The sequence below is a fragment of the Haliotis cracherodii genome, unplaced genomic scaffold, assembly GCF_022045235.1.
Source record: "Haliotis cracherodii isolate W230 unplaced genomic scaffold, xgHalCrac1.p SCAF_12, whole genome shotgun sequence".
Lineage (NCBI taxonomy): Eukaryota > Metazoa > Mollusca > Gastropoda > Lepetellida > Haliotidae > Haliotis > Haliotis cracherodii.
Window position 1 is genome coordinate 14,938,290 of NW_027266267.1, and position 18,328 is coordinate 14,956,617.

The 18,328-nt window shown below is 39.5% G+C and overlaps 3 protein-coding genes across 3 annotated transcripts; 1 reads left to right on the forward strand and 2 right to left on the reverse strand.

Moving 5' to 3' along the window:
- Positions 1-2,567: 2,567 nt before the first annotated feature.
- On the reverse strand, positions 2,568-3,788 carry LOC139457069 (uncharacterized). The gene has a single exon (XM_071238512.1). It carries the CDS (start codon positions 3,786-3,788, stop codon positions 2,568-2,570), a length of 1,221 nt encoding a protein of 406 aa, XP_071094613.1.
- Position 3,789: 1 nt separating this feature from the next.
- Positions 3,790-4,350, reverse strand: LOC139457070 (uncharacterized). The gene has a single exon (XM_071238513.1). It carries the CDS (start codon positions 4,348-4,350, stop codon positions 3,790-3,792), a length of 561 nt encoding a protein of 186 aa, XP_071094614.1.
- A 10,817-nt stretch (positions 4,351-15,167) lies between these two features.
- On the forward strand, positions 15,168-17,740 carry LOC139457071 (chondroitin sulfate synthase 1-like). Its single transcript, XM_071238514.1, has 2 exons — positions 15,168-15,797; positions 17,186-17,740. The coding sequence occupies exons 1-2, from the start codon at positions 15,168-15,170 to the stop codon at positions 17,738-17,740; spliced, it is 1,185 nt and encodes a 394-aa protein (XP_071094615.1).
- Positions 17,741-18,328: the final 588 nt, after the last annotated feature.

Below are 18,328 nucleotides of genomic sequence, written 5' to 3' on the forward strand. Positions count from 1 at the left end.
CCAATTACCTCCCTCGTGAGCTATCGTATCGTTGGTGACATCATTTTTACGTCACTATCAACTAAGATTACCCATCCACAGCAATCATCGGTGAAATATTTTCTTAAAAATTGTCGAATAATTGCAGTTGTATGGTCCTGGGAAGAATATGCTCTCAACCATCCCTCATGCCGCAGGGTTATCCCACACATATTCAAACTACATCGGTCAGTCAAAGTTGTTTATTGTTAAGCAAGTTTATCTCTACAGCCGTTGAAATATGCAGCTACTCGCCGACTCGTCTCGCATCAAAACACAGGGCTGTGTACTCGCGGGCAGATGACCACGGAGTACGCTGATCACTGTGTCGGATAACAAAACTGATTAATAAGTGATTTCAGCAGTTCGTTGCATATTAGGTGTGTCGGAGTTGGGATACGAGACTGTCGGATTAACGGGTCTAAATAGCACTGACTTAATCGGTTCCCATCATTAGTGTCGGATAAAGCCGATTGTCGAATTAACGAGACTTGACTGTACTATGCCCGTGCCACAGCAGCCACACAATTGTACGAGGTGGGCGTGTGCCCCTGGAAATATGTCTGTCTGTGGAAACGGGCAGGAGCAATCCTTGAAGAGTTTCCTAGCCACACGTACACCTGCTGCTCAGTGTAGGCCATTCAGCAACATACTGCAATCAAACAAAACGACAGCTGTTGCTCTTCCTCCGGCATGCTCGTCCCACTGCGACGCAATATCATGTCCCAGGCCGCCAATACAAGTCGGTTACGGTATCTAACCAACTCAGTAAGCACACTTTATATTTCATGACTTACAGTTGGTCATTCTGCTGACAATAGTGGTGACCTTTGTGACAGAAAACACCTTAACTCACAATAACCAGCCACACCGAACTTCGGCGATGTTTACATGATTGTCTTAGCTCGGCCCTACAATGCACAAGTCACGTGATTAAAGTAAAGCTAATTTTCTGCAATATTGGTCGACTTAAATATGTAGCTTATGTTAACATCACCACTGGTCTAAATACGCCAGCGAATGGGAAATAGCTGATAAGCGGACAGAGACTATTAAGGAAAGATAATGTTAAGACTGGTATAAGCACCTCCGTTCATATATACAGACTTGTTGAAGATGAACATTGCCGTGAAAGCTGTCCTGAGTTGTATGTCCCGAAATTACCGTTCTGCCTTTGCAAAATTTAGATATGGTACTGACCCTTAAAAAATCGAAACAGGCAGATATGTCAACTTTACTGCTGAAGTGAGTGAGTGAGTTGGGTTTAACGCCGCTTTTAACAGTATTCCAGTTATATCACGGTGTGTCAGCTTAATGTGGGAGGAAAACTCGAAGTGATTCAGGTCTCATACATTTACCACTTCGATGAAATCCACGAGCACGGGTATGGTGCTGACAAACCTAGAAACATAATTGGGGTGAACCGGGATTCGAACCCACAATCATAGGCTTCTGGCGTGCCCAATGGACGCAACTCTGCACAGCGAATCACGTCGCCTTAGACGACTGGGCCACCCGTGCCCCCTACTGCTGAAGACAGAGCGTCTGTTACTTGTAATGGTCTCATTTACGATGAGGAACATGTTATATTTATATGTCCAGTATACGATGATCTTAGATTCACCTTACTTTCGATAACAACCAATAAGAAATTCTTTCTGCGAAAGAGAAATACCAACCAATGTTTTTATTTGTCCACGCAAAATAAACTGTTCTAGCTCACCTGATGTGTGATGAGTATCTTATATCTAATATTTGAGTTTTTAGTTTACCTTTCTTTGTTTCAAAGAAAACTAAAAGATCATTCAATTTGAACGATTTCACTTGAATGAAAGTTACTCGGATAAAGGGGGTTTCACACTATACTCATTAATAAGTTATGTGATTTAGATAGATTCTCTTTGTTGTTTAACTACTTACTCAGTAGTATTACATAATAAATAAAGTATGTGGGTTTCAAAAGTCAATAAACATCAGATTCTGCATTTTCTCAAACACTGCTTTATTCTGTGATCCAAACAGTCAATGTTCAACGTATACCATACGAAGCAGGTTCAAGAAATTTCGTGGCAGAATCATAGCGTTGACAACGGCCGTACATCAGGTTTATATCACAGCGATGCACACTTTCAAATTTCACGCCACCCCGCATGCTTTTTCTCCTATACCCTCCACCCGCAGTTACCAAGCCATTCAACCGCATACCGCTAAATAAAGAACAGTGACTTTCTGTCACCTACATTCCGGCCCCTTAAATGCGCAGAGAAACGACATGTCAATCGCGCATTTAATAAATTAGAACACAATGAATCTTTCACAAAACAGTTTCTGAAAACAAATACTGGTCACCCTTGATCATCAATGTCTACTTCACAAAAGGATGAAAAAAGGTAAGTCACTCATGGACTCCTTCCAACAGACATAACTTGTCAACAGGTCTGGTAAGCGTAGAACCTCCTGTACGAACCATAACGCTGCGTACTAGTCCATCTTTCCCTGGATAGGTTCCCACCAGTCTTGCCCAAGGCCAACTTCTCCTGGGACAATTCTCATTCAGAATTAGGTACAATATCTCCCACCATAATGTTTCTCTTTGGCAATAACCATTTCTGACGTAATTGTAGTGAAGGCATATATTCCTTCGTCCAGCGTTTCCAAAATATATCCGCCAGGAACTGAGCATGTTTCCAGCGTCTTCTATATGCATCTGCTGCTTGGAAACTCCCCAAAGGTAAATCGGGACCTGCTCTAAGTAACAGAAGATGGTTAGGAGTCAGAGGTTCAGCATCTTTGTGATCATCTGATACAACTGTGATTGGTCGGCCATTCACAATCGACTCAATCTCGCAAAAAAGAGTATGAAGTCCATCATCATCCAGTGGACGGTTCGTCTTCAACAAAGCATTCATGACTTTACGAACTGTCCTTATGAGTCTCTCCCAAGCACCCCCCATGTGAGAAGCTGCAGGAGGGTTAAACATCCAACAGATTTCCTTTTTGCTCATGAACTCTCCAATTCTCTCCAAATTCCAGGCATCAATAGCTCGTGTCAATTCAATTTCTGCACCACGGAATTTTGTTCCATTGTCTGATCGAACTGTCTTCGGACAACCTCTACGTGATATGAATCTTACAAATCCATTCAAGAAAGAATCTGTATCCAATCCATCCAAGTTTTCTAGATGTATTGCCCTTGTTGTCAAACATGTGAAGATGCATCCATAACGTTTGACCTCAGACCGGCCCCGTTTCACCATAAATGGACCAAAGCAGTCCAATCTGACACTGGTGAATGCTGGATCTCCTGGACTCACTCTGTCTCTAGGCAGGTCCGCCATCCTTTGGTTATTCGGCGACTTCTGACGTCTTTTGCAATCAACACAACTGTTCAGAAGTTTGCTCACTAACTTCCTTCCTTTAGGTATCCAGAATCTTCGTCTGATAAGGGACAACACATACTCTTTGCCTGAATGTCCACAGACTTCATGGTAATGTCTGACAATTAGGGTAGTAATATGATTATCCCTTGGCAGTATCATGTTGTGCTTGCTCTCAACAGGTACAGGTGCTGCTCGCAGCTTTCCACCAACACACAAGACACCCATTGGACTTAACATTGGTTCCAGTCGATAAATGGCACTACTTCTTACAATTGGCTTCCCAGCTTCAAGTGCCTTGAACTCCTGTTCATATGTTTTCCTCTGCAACACTTGAACTATCGCAGTCTCAGCATTCTTCAGCTCCAATATACTGAGCACACTATCCAGCATTTTAGATTGAGTTTTCTTGTGAAGTCTTATTATAGAGAATTCCTTTTAATCTCAGGATCCATGCTACAGCTCGTTTTAGGCTGTGCCACGTGGAGTATTTTCCAAACAAGTCAAACAACAGATCTCTACAGCCATTCGTCACAGTTGTGTAAGTTGTTGCAGCTTTTTTCACTTCCTTGTCACCATCAGGAATTTCTAGACTGAGATTGGTACTTGTGGGCCTTTCAGAATCTGCTTGAAACAGAAACTCAGGACCATGTTTCCATCTGTCAGAGGACACCATTTTGTCTGCATCCAGCCCCCGTGACATGTCATCAGCAGGGTTCTCTGTACTGCCCACATGTCTCCATTGGTTTGGCTCTGAACTCTCATGGATAAGAGCTATCCTGTGTGCTATGAACACATGAAAGCGTTTGTTTTCATTCCTGATATACTGTATCACAATTGTACTGTCTGTGCAGAATACTGATCTACTAATTTCCAGTTTCAGCTCCTGACGAAGCATCATGTCCCGCTTTACTGAAATGACTGCAGCTGATAGTTCCAAACGCAGTATGGTCATTTGCTTCAATGGTGCCAGCCTGGACTTGCTGATGAGTAAAAAACATTGAACTGGCCCATCGTTATTTACCACTCTAAGGTAGGATACTGCACCATATCCCTCACACGAAGCATCTCAGAAGTGATGCAGTTCATAGCTTCCATCTTCTGAAGCTTGAGTGATCACGCATTTGGACAACTTAAAGTTCTCCAGTTTTGGCAAGTCTTCTACCCACTTTGTCCATTTTACACTGTTTGTTTGATTCAACAGTTCATCCCAGCCTTTCCGCAGTCTTGTTTCACTTTGGAATACCTTCTTTGCTTGCAGAATGTACGGACTAACAAATCCCAGTGGGTCATACACCGACGCAATCACACTCATTAATCCTCTTCCTCTGACACAATCTTCACCATGCGTATCTGATTGTCCACTTCATTCACTTTGCCCATTGCCTTTAGTGTTAGCATACCACTCCTGAGACCATCTGCATAGTTACGCAAGACTTCAACGTCAGTAGGTCACAACCATGGACCTTCGCTAATCTTCTTCCCCACGCATTTGCTATCACATGCTGACTTCCGAATCGTGTCTTGAGAAGGCTCAGGGCTTCCATATATCCTTCTTCAGGATCCATGACTGAACAGCATTCAATCACTGACAAAGGCTTGCCTGTACAAAAGTTCAGCAATCGATTCAGCTTTGCACCACTACTAACTGATGTTTGAGCAACATTGGTTTCAAATGACCTTATGAACATCCAGTATCCCAATGGGTCACCATCGAATTTGATCAACTCACTTTTGGTAACTGCACTACCTCTAGCATCTTCTGTTGCATAAGCCAGACATTTGATTCAGACTGATGTGACTGAAAGTTTTCATCATTGGTGTGCACAGGTCCTGATATACCCGAGCTATGATGCATATTATCTGCTGGAGCTTTGTTAATCCATGTTCCAGCTAATGGATTAAGAGATGTATGTCTTTGGTCGAAAGTCTTATTCTGAAATCCCTTCCCATCAATTCTCTTTAGAGGCCCTTCTCGCTTGTGAATATGTGACCCTTGAGTAAGTTCAGCTTCAAAATCTTCATATACCTTTCCTTCAGCCTCTGTTGCATGTATTTCACACTCTAGTTCTAGTTTCTCTTGTGCTAGCTGTATCTCAGCTTGCTGTCTCTTGAGTGATTGTTGTCTCTCTAACATATCAGCTTTCGCTAGTAAAGCAGCCTTCTTGGCTTTCAGTTTCATTTTGGAACTTGAAGTTAACACAGAACTTTTACCTGTTTGGCTTACTGAATCACCTGGTTGAATGTCATCTAGCTTTCATACTTGTGTATCCAACCAGACTTTTACATCATTTTTCAGCTCATCATAATTAGCCTGAACTTTAGCTATATATCTTTTAGCATCAACAATCTCATCTGGATTATTTACCACAGATTCAAGCAATTCAGTGTTCTTAATCCATAATTTATTTAAAGTGTGCTTTATGATGCTCAATGTAGATTCAACTTCACCAACATTCTCAGAGTTCATCAAGTCTCTAATCTTTTTCATTTTGCATGTAAGAGCAGCTTTAATACCACCTCTTTCCTGTCGGTAATGCCTTATTGCTTCAGCTATAGCACCATCTCCATCATTGCCTTTAAATGCCATTATTCACAGATTCCATAGCTATTTCCCTTTAATCACAATCGTGGAAATTTCTTGAACTAAATGTGGGTTTCAAAAGTCAATAAACATCAGATACTGCATTTTCTCACACACTGCTTTATTCTGTGATCCAAACAGTCAATGTTCAACGTATACCATACGAAGCAGGTTCAAGAAATTTCGTGGCAGAATCATAGCGTTGACAACGGCCGTACATCAGGTTATCACTCACAGCGATGCACACTTTCAAATTTCACGCCACCCCGCATGCTTTTTCTCCTATACCCTCCACCCGCAGTTACCACCCCTGTCCAAGCCAAGCCATTCAACCGCATACTGCTAAATATAGTATACAAAGTATATACTCGAGTCTAGACCATACAAACCAGTGATTGATAGTGTGAGATACAGATACATAAAGATAACCATAATATATTCGTTTGTTGTTATCGCCGCGATCAGATGTCCTCCAGTCATGTGGCGGCAGCCTGTTAATAATCGAGTTCCGACAATTCACTGATTGACATTGTGAGTAACGATTCACGCCGTCGATACACGATGACATGCAATCAATCCAGTCATCGAACCTGTACATGGGTTACACGACCAGGACTCTAACCCGGGACCCAAAGTGTATAAACATATATGAACACAGTTCAAGCGGTACAAAGGTCATGACATGTGCAGACTTCTTCCAATGCCATTACTAATTTTTCCAACAATACCCTAATAGCCAGTGACTGAGCAGGGGTTAGAATTATTCCATGGCATATTTAAGATAAAGCAGATCAGCGTACTCCAAGTCGATGTCAAAACGCCTATCACGTCATTTCTTCACTGCATTCATTATTACTTTACTCTAAAAGTTGTCTTTGAATGCACAGATGAACCTTTGGTCTAAAATAACATAAAACGCCAACACCGGAGAATAACTTCTATCGATTATGTGATTGAACAGACTCCATTGGCCGTAAAAAGCAAAATATGATTTATAGCGACACATTGACACTATTAAGTTTATCTGACTAGTGCAGATTTAACATTATTTGTAATCAATGTTTTTAATCGGAAGTGGCTTTGTGTGTAGGCGTTCAGTTCGTGAGGCCAGACAGCATACCAGGTATGCGTGAGGTGCGCTATGTAAAACTATAACCATATCTTTGAAATGTAATGTTCATGATATTAATTGTTATGTTAATAATGTGATATGAAAACAAATGGATTATCATTAATATTATCGCTCGCAGGTATACTGACAGGAAATGCCTTGTCCTAACACATGTAAGCTAAAATACATGCCACATTCACTCGCATACAGACGGTATATAGGTAGTTGTTTATATGAGGCATCAGAAAATGGTAATATATAGCAGAACATCGTGTCATACAGATATTAAGGATGTAGTATTTCTCTCTTGACACTGGGATTAGAGTGTCTGATAAGAAGTTCACATGACATATGTCTTTTATATCGAACGAACGGCAAATTTTGACCATCCTGCGCTTTTGATGTAAACATATTTATTTCCATAAAGTGGAGGGATTGGCAAACAAGCAAATTTTGCTTATCTGAATGCCTCTCCCAAACATGATACATATACAAATAGCAATGTATTAAAAGTGACATGAGAAATAGCATACATTGTACATCATGCGCTTTTCACGTCATTGCATTCTAGAAATGACGTAAACACTGACGGACAACTTCCACGTTCCTGGGAGTCAGTGTGTTTATGATCATCTAGATATCTGGTCAGATGTTACTTTTACTTGTTTGGCTTTGGAAACATTGAATAAGATTACTGACTGCATGATCTATGAATTAACTTCATTAGCAACTCATCACTGTGACGTCTTAATCGTCTTTAAATGACGATTAACGCATCAGCTACATGTTCAGTAATAACACTTCGGAAACGTCTCCAATCAACTGTGTCAAGGTTTGAGCTAAAGTTGATAGTTTCCTTGGAAAACCATGAACCTTATTCTAAGCAACTCAACTGAGAAGGACAAAGTTGTATCACATATTCACTGTAAAGTAATCCAGGATATCTCCTTATTTAATGTTTCATAAACAACATCCTAAAACAATTCAGCGTAGAGAATGTGCCTCTATTGTCACTGAATGTTAATAAATAATCATAACCGTTTTTCACCTTATTTTAAAGGTGTCTGTCATTGCCGGCACTACTAACACCAAGAGGACAGAATGAGTAAACGGCATCACACACCTCACTGCAAGTTGCACCCCATCTCCCCGACTGTTTAAAGCACCCTGCTACACTGAGCTACAGAGATGCATAACCAAAGTTACCAGTCTTTCCTGCTCACGACATGAAGAGGTTTGTTAATGACATGTCTGCAGATACATTTGCAATTCTTTCTAGGGTAATATTGCAGGGTCAATATCATTATTTTTGTAGTTTACTGTTTAAAAATAATCTACCGTTCCTCTTTCGTTATTTAAACGTCTTCATAGGTTTTTCAGAAGAAAACCTTGTCTTCCCAAAATATAAGATCCCTTTCATATACACGCCTCCAAATTATCCTGTTTTTATAAGAAACAGATATTTCATGATACAATAAATTGTATGACTGCAAATGCGTCCTGCGACACCATGCGTGCCGAATTGAACACTGTCTGTTTGATTTTCTATTTTCTTTTCTTTCAGATCAAATTCATGTTTCATCAAAGCTTTAATGACACAGCAGGAGCATGGGCCGTTAAACCAGGTCCATCTATGTTCGAAATATTATCAGTTCATCCAATCAAATACTTTGTACCAGCTTAAATTACGCAAAGTATTGCTATTTCGTAAACTATAAACAGAAAGAAAACACATGGATCTTTTAGAAAGAGAAATCCTCAATTATTACAACTGTTTTTGTCAAGGAATGTGACTCCACCCTATGTGACGTCGACAATAGAGAGGCATGGACATGCATCAATGCATCTGATGTTCATACAATGGCATCTGTCCATCTCAAAGACTCAACATTACATCGTGGAAGGCACTTAGGTTTAGAGGCTATTCAACCTGCATTGAAGCCATTTGTGAAGAAAGCTAAACTCCGACGTTAACAAATAGCTTATCAGAGAGTATCTGCACTCAACGGTCTAGACACATAGTGGTCACGAGACATGGGGAAAATTACTATAAGAACCCGGCAAAAGTTTCATCCGATTTATTTTCGCGAACTACCACCTAGAAGCGAGAAAGGGTCAGAAGATTATGGAAGATGATTTTCTCACAGTAGGATTTGTCCGATACCACAGCAGTAAATAGTCGTCATCAACTATAGTGAACATTGGAAATAGAAGCACGGATCATGCAATGGTGGTTTTATCATTCAAGTGGGTTTTGTATGACCTATGGTCCATAGACATGTACAAGCAGGCGACCCGAGGACATACAAACAGTTGTTCAGAATTGCCATGGCAGTGACTTCTTGGCTAGGAATCAGCTGCAACAATAGCGTGACGTCATCATCATGGTTTAGTTAGTTGTCATTTTGAAGTAGACAAAGCATGCGGTACCTACGCAGTGTCTGATTGGTTGTAAGCGACAACAATTTACACGTTAAATTGCCAAAATATTGGTGACAAGAAAGATCGATTCTCAAATTTGACCAGTTTGCAAACTGCAATGTTTATACAAACACTCACACACACTTGGACATACATACGCTCACACGCACGCACGCACGCACGAACGCACACACACACACAATGTATTTGAAAACATATACCGATAAACTAAAATAGTTTCTCATGTGAAGCCAAGTAACACGCATTTGACTGAAATCATTTGTATCCTCAGGTGAACAAACAATGTACTGTATGCCTGTATTCTATTATCCTTCCTCTGCTGTTGCTGCATTCACATTGTATCTGTACAAATTGCATCGCAGATAACTCATAAACAGATCTGCTGACACTAACTGGTACGCTGCTTAACGGCACTTGGTCAAAACAGCCCATGAAACATGATGGCAAGCGCAGATATGCAAACCATACATGAACTTTGTCATGGCTAGAACAGTCAAACCTCTTTCACATGCTGGCGTGAAATGTCGTGAATTCACGAAATATCAAGTAACCACAAAACTGAGCTTTCAGGTCAGGCCGACTGGTGTTTAGCTGTATACAACCATACTTTAGGGTTGTTCCTTTGACAATGGGATGTGCCAGCCCAGGCTCATTTCCACCAAGAAATCATTGGGTTATTGTTCAACATAACTACAGATCAGGTTTTGGGTGGAGAGATAGTCATTCTGACTATGTATTACTGTTACTGGGGACGTAATTCAAAATATACAACTGATGCATAACTTTAAGTTTAAAATCGCTAAAATACTCTTACAGCTTGTTGAGAGATATATTCGTTATACGCTTATGTCACTATTTCCAACTTGTAAGCCCAACAATGAAATTAAAGATGTCAAGCTAATTTTCAAGCAATGCACTATATGCAACAGATTTGGATGAAATTAAATATTATATCTCTGATGGGTAATATGTATTTTGTAATCATCATGTTATAACGGTAAAAGAATTAGTAATATTTGGTACTTTTTCCAAGGGAACATTCGCCTTGAATAGACAAACGACTGCTGATGCGGCGTTAAACAATAATCACACAATCACTGCAAAGAAATAGATATGTTTAATTTTGTAACATCTGAATCAATGCAAACATAAAACATGTTATAATTACAGGTTATATTTTTTGCAGTGTATATATTATACAACACAAAAAAAAAGGAAAACATGTAATTTGGTATGATTTATGTGGTGGTCATTGTGAATTCTGCTATCAGCGTAATTCGTTGTTGTTATGTTTTTATATAACTTTCCATAAAGTTGTCATTTGTTGTAACTTTAAAATGAAGTCGACTATTAACTCCTGATGTAGGGTGGCGTGCAGATAGTTGGAACGGTCAGAGTGTTTGGTATATGAGGTGAGGTTTATCATAGCGTCCAAGGTCATGGCGTATATAGCCACGTGTGTGTTGGTAGCTGCTTGTACAATTCCGGACTAGTGTCGATTTTAAAGTGCTAGCCCACTGAGATATCATGCCTCAGTTTAACATGAATACCCTACTCAGACACAGTTTACTGACACCGAGCCGACCAGTCCTTGTTTTAGTTCATTAATGCCGAGCGCCATGCAGGTTGACAGCAAGTCTTTTAACGTCTTCTGGTATGACGCGGCCGGGGATCGAAACCAAGACCTTCCGCTCTCCGGGCTGACGCTCTACCACTCGACCACAGAGGTGGCCTTTGATTGATGAAGCATTATCTATATATCAGTATTTTTAAGGAGACAGATGTTATATTTAATGTATAAAACAACAGGTTCGAAAGCATTTGGAACTCTGATAATTAGTTTTACATATGATTTACACATGGGTGTGCGTAAACAAAATCTTTTCCCTGTTTGCAAAAAGGTGAGTGTATCCTGCACCACCGGTGGAACAGGTCACAAACACATGCAAAGGTAAAAAAAGCGACAAATCTCTTTCCATATTCATCAGAAATCAAGTGTTAAACCGAAAAACCCATTGACCATGTGGTACAAGTCTCAATAGGGAATAGGGAATTGCATTTGACATCATTCCATTCGCTATTTCTGTGTTAGTCACAAATCAATTCATTTATAGTGCTTAAAATAGCTTCTATCATTCATGTAATATTGTTAATATTCACGTAAGTGTACATGTTCTTAGTGCGTGTGAAATGGATGCATATTTAGAAGTAACAAATGTATAACTATCAAGATTCATTTGCATCCCATTAGCACATCTAGTCCTGACATCTTTTTTGGCATATTTTACACGTTAAACGTCTTGCTTGTTGAATGGCATTTTTTAAGATGCACCAAGATAAGGCGAAATATATATATTCTTATCATTAAATTTTCGTTGTGTTCATTGAAATTCCTGCATTCTGATTAGCTGAATTGGTCACGTGTTATTGCATTAATAATGAATGTAAACAATTAAGCCACTCCCACCGAGGCAGACTACTTTTATTACTACGGATGTCGGGGAATCCCAATATTACAGTCGAGGGAAACCTTTCTGCTCACGTGTATCGTCATGCACAGGACATTTAGAGAAATTCGTGCACATTCATGTCCAAACAACACTTTGAGACCGAAGGCCGAGAAGGAAGGAAACAGCAAACTTTTTCCCTTCTTGCCTCCGTTCCACAACTTTCATGTCTTCGGGTTTCATTTCTAACTAGCATATTTCCAACTGTGTCTTCCCCTTCTCAGGGAACTAATGTTTGAATCCGGCGGTAACTGACCATGTCATTTGAAACAGCCGCCTTCTCCCGGACATATTTGTTCCGGTTCGTTACGATCTGACTGTTTCAGTTCTTCTCGCCTCTTGCCTTGATTGACGGGTCCTACGAACTTTGTTTTTATCATACTCTCCATGAATAGGCTACTGACTTTGTAGGCGTGTCAAATTATGTGCATAAATTAAACAATCACCTGATTTCATGTCACGCCACAGTATGTAATCCTACACACGGAATGTTTATCATTCTGGGCATTTTTGTCTGCTTCGATATATACAACTGTTTTTGGTTAAACTATTGTAGATAAAACATGTATTCGTTGTCGAATTGAATTATAAGCATTGACTGTGTATTTTTCTCTGTTCATTGAGGTATGAATCGAAAAACCGATGTGCAATCTTTTGTAAGAATCCGCTATATATGGACATATTGGGTAATTACTACAGAAAACATAAAATTGACAAACAGAGTATTGCAGACATTGCATCAGAAACAATATGGTTTAATCACCAATTTAAAAATAATTGGTTTAATAATGGTATTCATAGTTCCAAAGATTTATGTAGCAACAACAGATTTTTAATATTTGAAGAATTCCAAAACAAATTTCAAAGTAAAGGTAATTTATGAACGTCAATTTCGCGGTCATGTGACCGACCTATCGTCCAATGGAAAAGCCGTGTAAACTTCAAATTAAAAAATTATTAGAAATTGAAATGTACCTAAACTCGAAACTTGCATATGATATTCATATTACAATTCTGGCTAAGTTATTTTGCCACAACAAAAACAACTATCTTTTCAACCATATAATTCTTCTTGCAAAATAATACATTCACAAGTCAAGCATTAAGAAAACTCCATTGTGCTTTCCTTTCTTACTAAAAATATTGAAAGAGGTATGGAAAATAGAAGCAAATATCACAATGAAAAATAGTAGTATTATTAAATTCGACAGAAAATGGAAGGAATTATCAGCCTACTTAATATAATTTATCAGTCAATCCAATATATACTCAACAACAAAGGTTCCTGTGACACCAATATTTTAGTGTATTTTTCAAACAAGTAAAGTTTGGTTTTCAATATTGTAGTACATGTATGGAATCAATTCACAAGAACGCAACTGCTACAGAAAAGCATGCATTCCATGCAAAAGTTGACTTTTATGCAAGCCCCATGCATTTCACTTCCCAAGAATGGGTATAAAAACATTCATTGATAAGCATCGTGCTGACAACAACCACTCAGAAAAACAACCAAATTACGCAATTATTCAACATTACGAAATACCACGCCTGAATCAGCGTCTGAGAGCCATTGGTATGCTTGAAGCAGGATCGAGTCAAGACAATTTAACGTCCACGGAAACACCATTTTGTGTTTATGGCAACGTTGGCAACAGACGAATTTAGTCAGAGACCACTCTCGGAGTGGCAGGCCACGCGTAACCAATAAACGACAAGCCAACTTGATTCGAACAACACACCTACGAAATCGATTCCAACCAGAAACAGTGACTGCAAGAAGCATCCATAGCCTTCGACGAATATCTTCACAAACCGTACGTCGTCGCCTAGATGTTCAGGGATTGTCGCCAGAAGACCCGCCAGACGTCCCATTTTGACAGGAAACCACCGTCAAGCATGTCTACAATGGTGCAGACAGCGTCTACGCTGGACGGCCATGCAGTGGGGACAAGTTCTATTCACTGACGAGTCTCGTTTTCACCTCAGCTACAGCGATGGACAGATTCGAGTGTACCGACGTCGAGGTGAACGTTACGTCAATCATTGTGTCATGGAAGAAGATCGGTTCGGGGCGGCAGCGTTATGGTATGGGGTGGGATTACAGCAACACAGAGGACCTGTTTGATAGTGGTAGAGGGAAATCTCAAAGGACAGAACTACCGCGACGAGATCATCGGCCCTGTTGTGTTACCGTTTTTGCGTCGTCATGGCCCAGGCATTACCTTTCAACATGACAACGCCCAGCCTCATATTGCTCGACTTGTTCAAGATTCAACAAAACAACGTGAATGTCATCTCCTGGCCCGCACGCTCCCCTGATCTCTCACCAATCGAGCACATGTGGGATGAGATGGATCGGTGCCTACGACGTCAACCACGTGTTTCACAGACACTTCGAAACATGCTCCAGCCTATATGGACAGATATCCCACAGGACTTTATGAGACGCCTGGTCCATTCCATGAGACGAAGGTGTGTTGCTTGCCAGAGGTGGACACACACGCTATTGATTTGTAAATTGACATTTTGGCATGTTCATGGTTTCTTTTATGAAATCACGCATTTTCTGAAGTCAATATGGCAAATCAAACCATTTGAACACTAACAGGGATCTTTTATCTGTTGCAAACCGAAATTGTTTCAGATTTGGGTAAAAAACATAACTTTGCATTATATCTTATTCAATGTCACAGGAACTTTTGTTGTTCAGTATATGTACATACCCATATCTGATCATGTTTTACGATTCTATGAATTGCTACACTTTTATACCTCATGAACCAATGTTACATTTATGTCTACTGAATTGAAATAAAAATATTTGTAAAAAAAATGAAAATAAAACAATATGTTATCTGAACACCACCTGTTGTATTTTTTGTAAATCCTTTATATTGATCTTATTGAAGACGGCATACATTTAGCTTCACACAAAACAATTTTTCACCTTACTTTTCAAACTGTCATTACCGGCACTACTATCACAAGAGGAAAGAATGAGTAAACGGGCATCACGCACGATAGGCCATTGCGTTCTTTTGCAGCTTATCCTTGGAATACTGATCGGCTTCTTCACCAGTCAGGCACTCTTCAAAGTGTTACGGTTGCGTCGGGGATCCGTATGCATGCTTCCAAGAGGCGGCAGTGGGTACGATTCAACGAAAGTACACTTACAAGGGGAGTCAAGGAGACATATATTTGCTGGTGTCATGACCTCGCGGAAATTTCTGAAAACACGCGCTAAAGCTATCTATGAGACCTGGGGTAAAGATTTCCCAGGTGAGCTAGTGTTTTTCATTGGGACCGGTGAAGCTTTCAACACATCACTACCAGTGGTAGTGTTGAAAAATGTCAGTGATTATGCCTACCCTCCACAACGAAAGTGCTTTGAGATGCTCCGCTACATGTCTGGCCACCATGGACACGACTTCCTCTGGTTTATGCGTCTTGATGACGACGTCTATTTAAATACTGACCTTCTGAAAAAATTCCTAACTTCTATAAACAGTTCTCAGCATGAGTACATGGGGCATCCAGGCGTTGGGACTCAAAAAGAAAAAGGACATTTAGGTCTGGATGCAAAGAAACCTTACTGTTTGGGAGGTCCTGGTGTAATACTGAGTGGTCCCACCCTCCGGCAAGTTGCACCTCATCTCCCCAACTGTTTGAAGCACCCCGCGACGCCTCACGAGGACACTGAGCTAGGGAGATGCATTACCAACGTGACCAGTCTTTCCTGCTCAAATGGCAAACAGGTTGGTCTCGTGGGATATTTGTAAACTTCAGGGTAATGTTTTTATTTACTTTGCAGGACACCGAGAGTGTAACATGCCTTCTGCCAGTCATCTCATTCGACAATCACATGACCCTAAATACAGGTACAATATTAATTATAATATTGTAAAAAACATATATAATCACGGCATATACATGCATCACTGAAATACAACTTCAGTCCTTCATTCATACAACTATCAATAAATACATGCATACATCTAGAGAGATATGTACAAAGTCTAGAAATACACCAGGTTTACTAAATAATAGTAAATATGCATCAAATACCAAAATACACAAAATACCAAATAACCATTGCATTGAAATATAAAATATATGTATAGATAAGCAATACTCATGAATCAGACCCTAACCTCATCACACTCACCTCATTCACTCAACCTCAAGTTATTTAAAACGTATTTTATTATTTATGTACTTGATTTAAACTAATGATTGAAATTATAATGTTTAGATTGATACAGATTAATTATGATTACTAACCTTGATTACTTGATGCTCAATCCATTGCTGTGCTGTGCAGGTGTGTATGTGCAGCATAAGATTAGCAAGGGCAGTTGAGAAAGGGATTTGAATTGAAAGGTATACTAATTGGCTAACAACAGGTAACCCTAATGACGAGCAAACAATAGAACAAAACACCCTTGGAAGTAAAATAGACTGGACCATTGACCTTTGACCCAGTAGAAAGTTATCAGTAGCAAATACTGATAAGGACACAAGTAATGATAGATGGAAACCAGGAAATGACACAACCATCCGTTGAATCAACAAGCTGAAATAGAAAAGACATGATACTTTATCTACACTAAAAATACTAACATATTAACAGAATTAACACCTACTACAATATCAGCAGGGACATTGTAGTTAATATGTACAATACTATCATGCATTAAATTTGATGATAGTTGTATAAGAAGGTACCTTGAAAGCAGATGTTTTATAAATATCCATATTTACCCATTTACTTAGGTTTTAACATACAACATTTGGAAACATTATCCTCCAACGCTCACCAAAAGCTAGTTGGAAGGGATACATAAAAACTTTATCCGATATTTGATCATGTTATATATGACGTTGTTAGAGCACAGATTGAACACAAACGATTCATGGCTGCTGCACAGTAGATATCACTTGGGGCTAAGGGAAAGGAGGCTAAAGTAGTGCCTTTCACTGGTCTGAATTCATTTGATTACTCATCTTCATAGAGTGTCCTCTACCTATGTTTGAAAGTAACCTCTTTCGAGTGTTTCTCTCGATATAGATGACGGTGAAGTTACATTCTTTAAATTGGACGTATAAAATACGACGATCAAAGATTCTCTTCTTTCTTTTTCAGTTTCCTTACATGTTTTTCCAAAACTACAAAGATGCAACCGGAGAATGGGCCGTTAATCTGTTACCACGATATCTTCACAAAATGATATCATTTCATCCAGTAAAACAACCAAAGTATCAGTTCATTTTGCACAAAAAGATGCTTTTCAGCAAACTACAAACGAAATTGAAAGACATGGATTGTTTAGAAAAAGAAAAATCCTTTCTTCACACATTTGTCAAGGAGTGTAACGCCATTCCATGTGACGACGGTGGAGAGGTCTGGACATTCATCAATGCGTCTTATGCTTATTCAATGGAACCTGCCCATCTCAAAGACTCAACATTACATCGTGGAAGGCACTTAGGTTTAGAGGCTATTCAACCTGCATTGAAGCCATTTTTTAAAGAAGGTAACCTCCGACGTTCCCAAATAGCCTATCAGAAAGCATCTGCCCTGAACGGTCTGGAGCATGTGGTGGTCACGAGAGACAGGAAGAAAAACTATCGGCTCTTCAGAGCCCGGCAAACATTCCGTCCGATGTGTTTTCGTGAACTACCACCTAAACGAACGTAGGGCCAAATGTTTAAGTTGCTAATGCGAACAAAAGTTCATTGTCTTGAAGTAACAGTGTAGTAAAATCACAAAAGGAATTTTATATGAAGATAGCAGACCCCTGCCACTGCGGAAGTTGGTTTATTTCTATTAAATATGTCAGAATAGTTTTGATGTTTATGCATTAAAATATGACCATTCTATTTTTTGCAGGGTAATAAACATGTTGCATGTTCTCGATTTACATATGGCTTTGTGTTCAAACTATTAGACTATTCCATATTTAATATTGATATGAAAAAGAAAAACTTTGAACACTCACTCACACCGATTCTTTCTCAAGAAAATGTTATTTTCAGTCATCAAAAGTGTTCGCATTATCCCCAGTTAACAGGGATTATCGAAGATCTTGATAATTCAATGTGTTTTGATGCTTGTGTACAAACAGAAGCTGCACAGCGAAATATTCCAGATAAGGCTACTTGGTCACGCACATATGATGCCTAAATGGATACAAAACAACATCTTAGTCCCCCAGATATGTTCTGTTTCATTACTTGTCTTTAGGTTTCATATTAAGGAATGTGTCCACACCAGGAAAGTAAATGT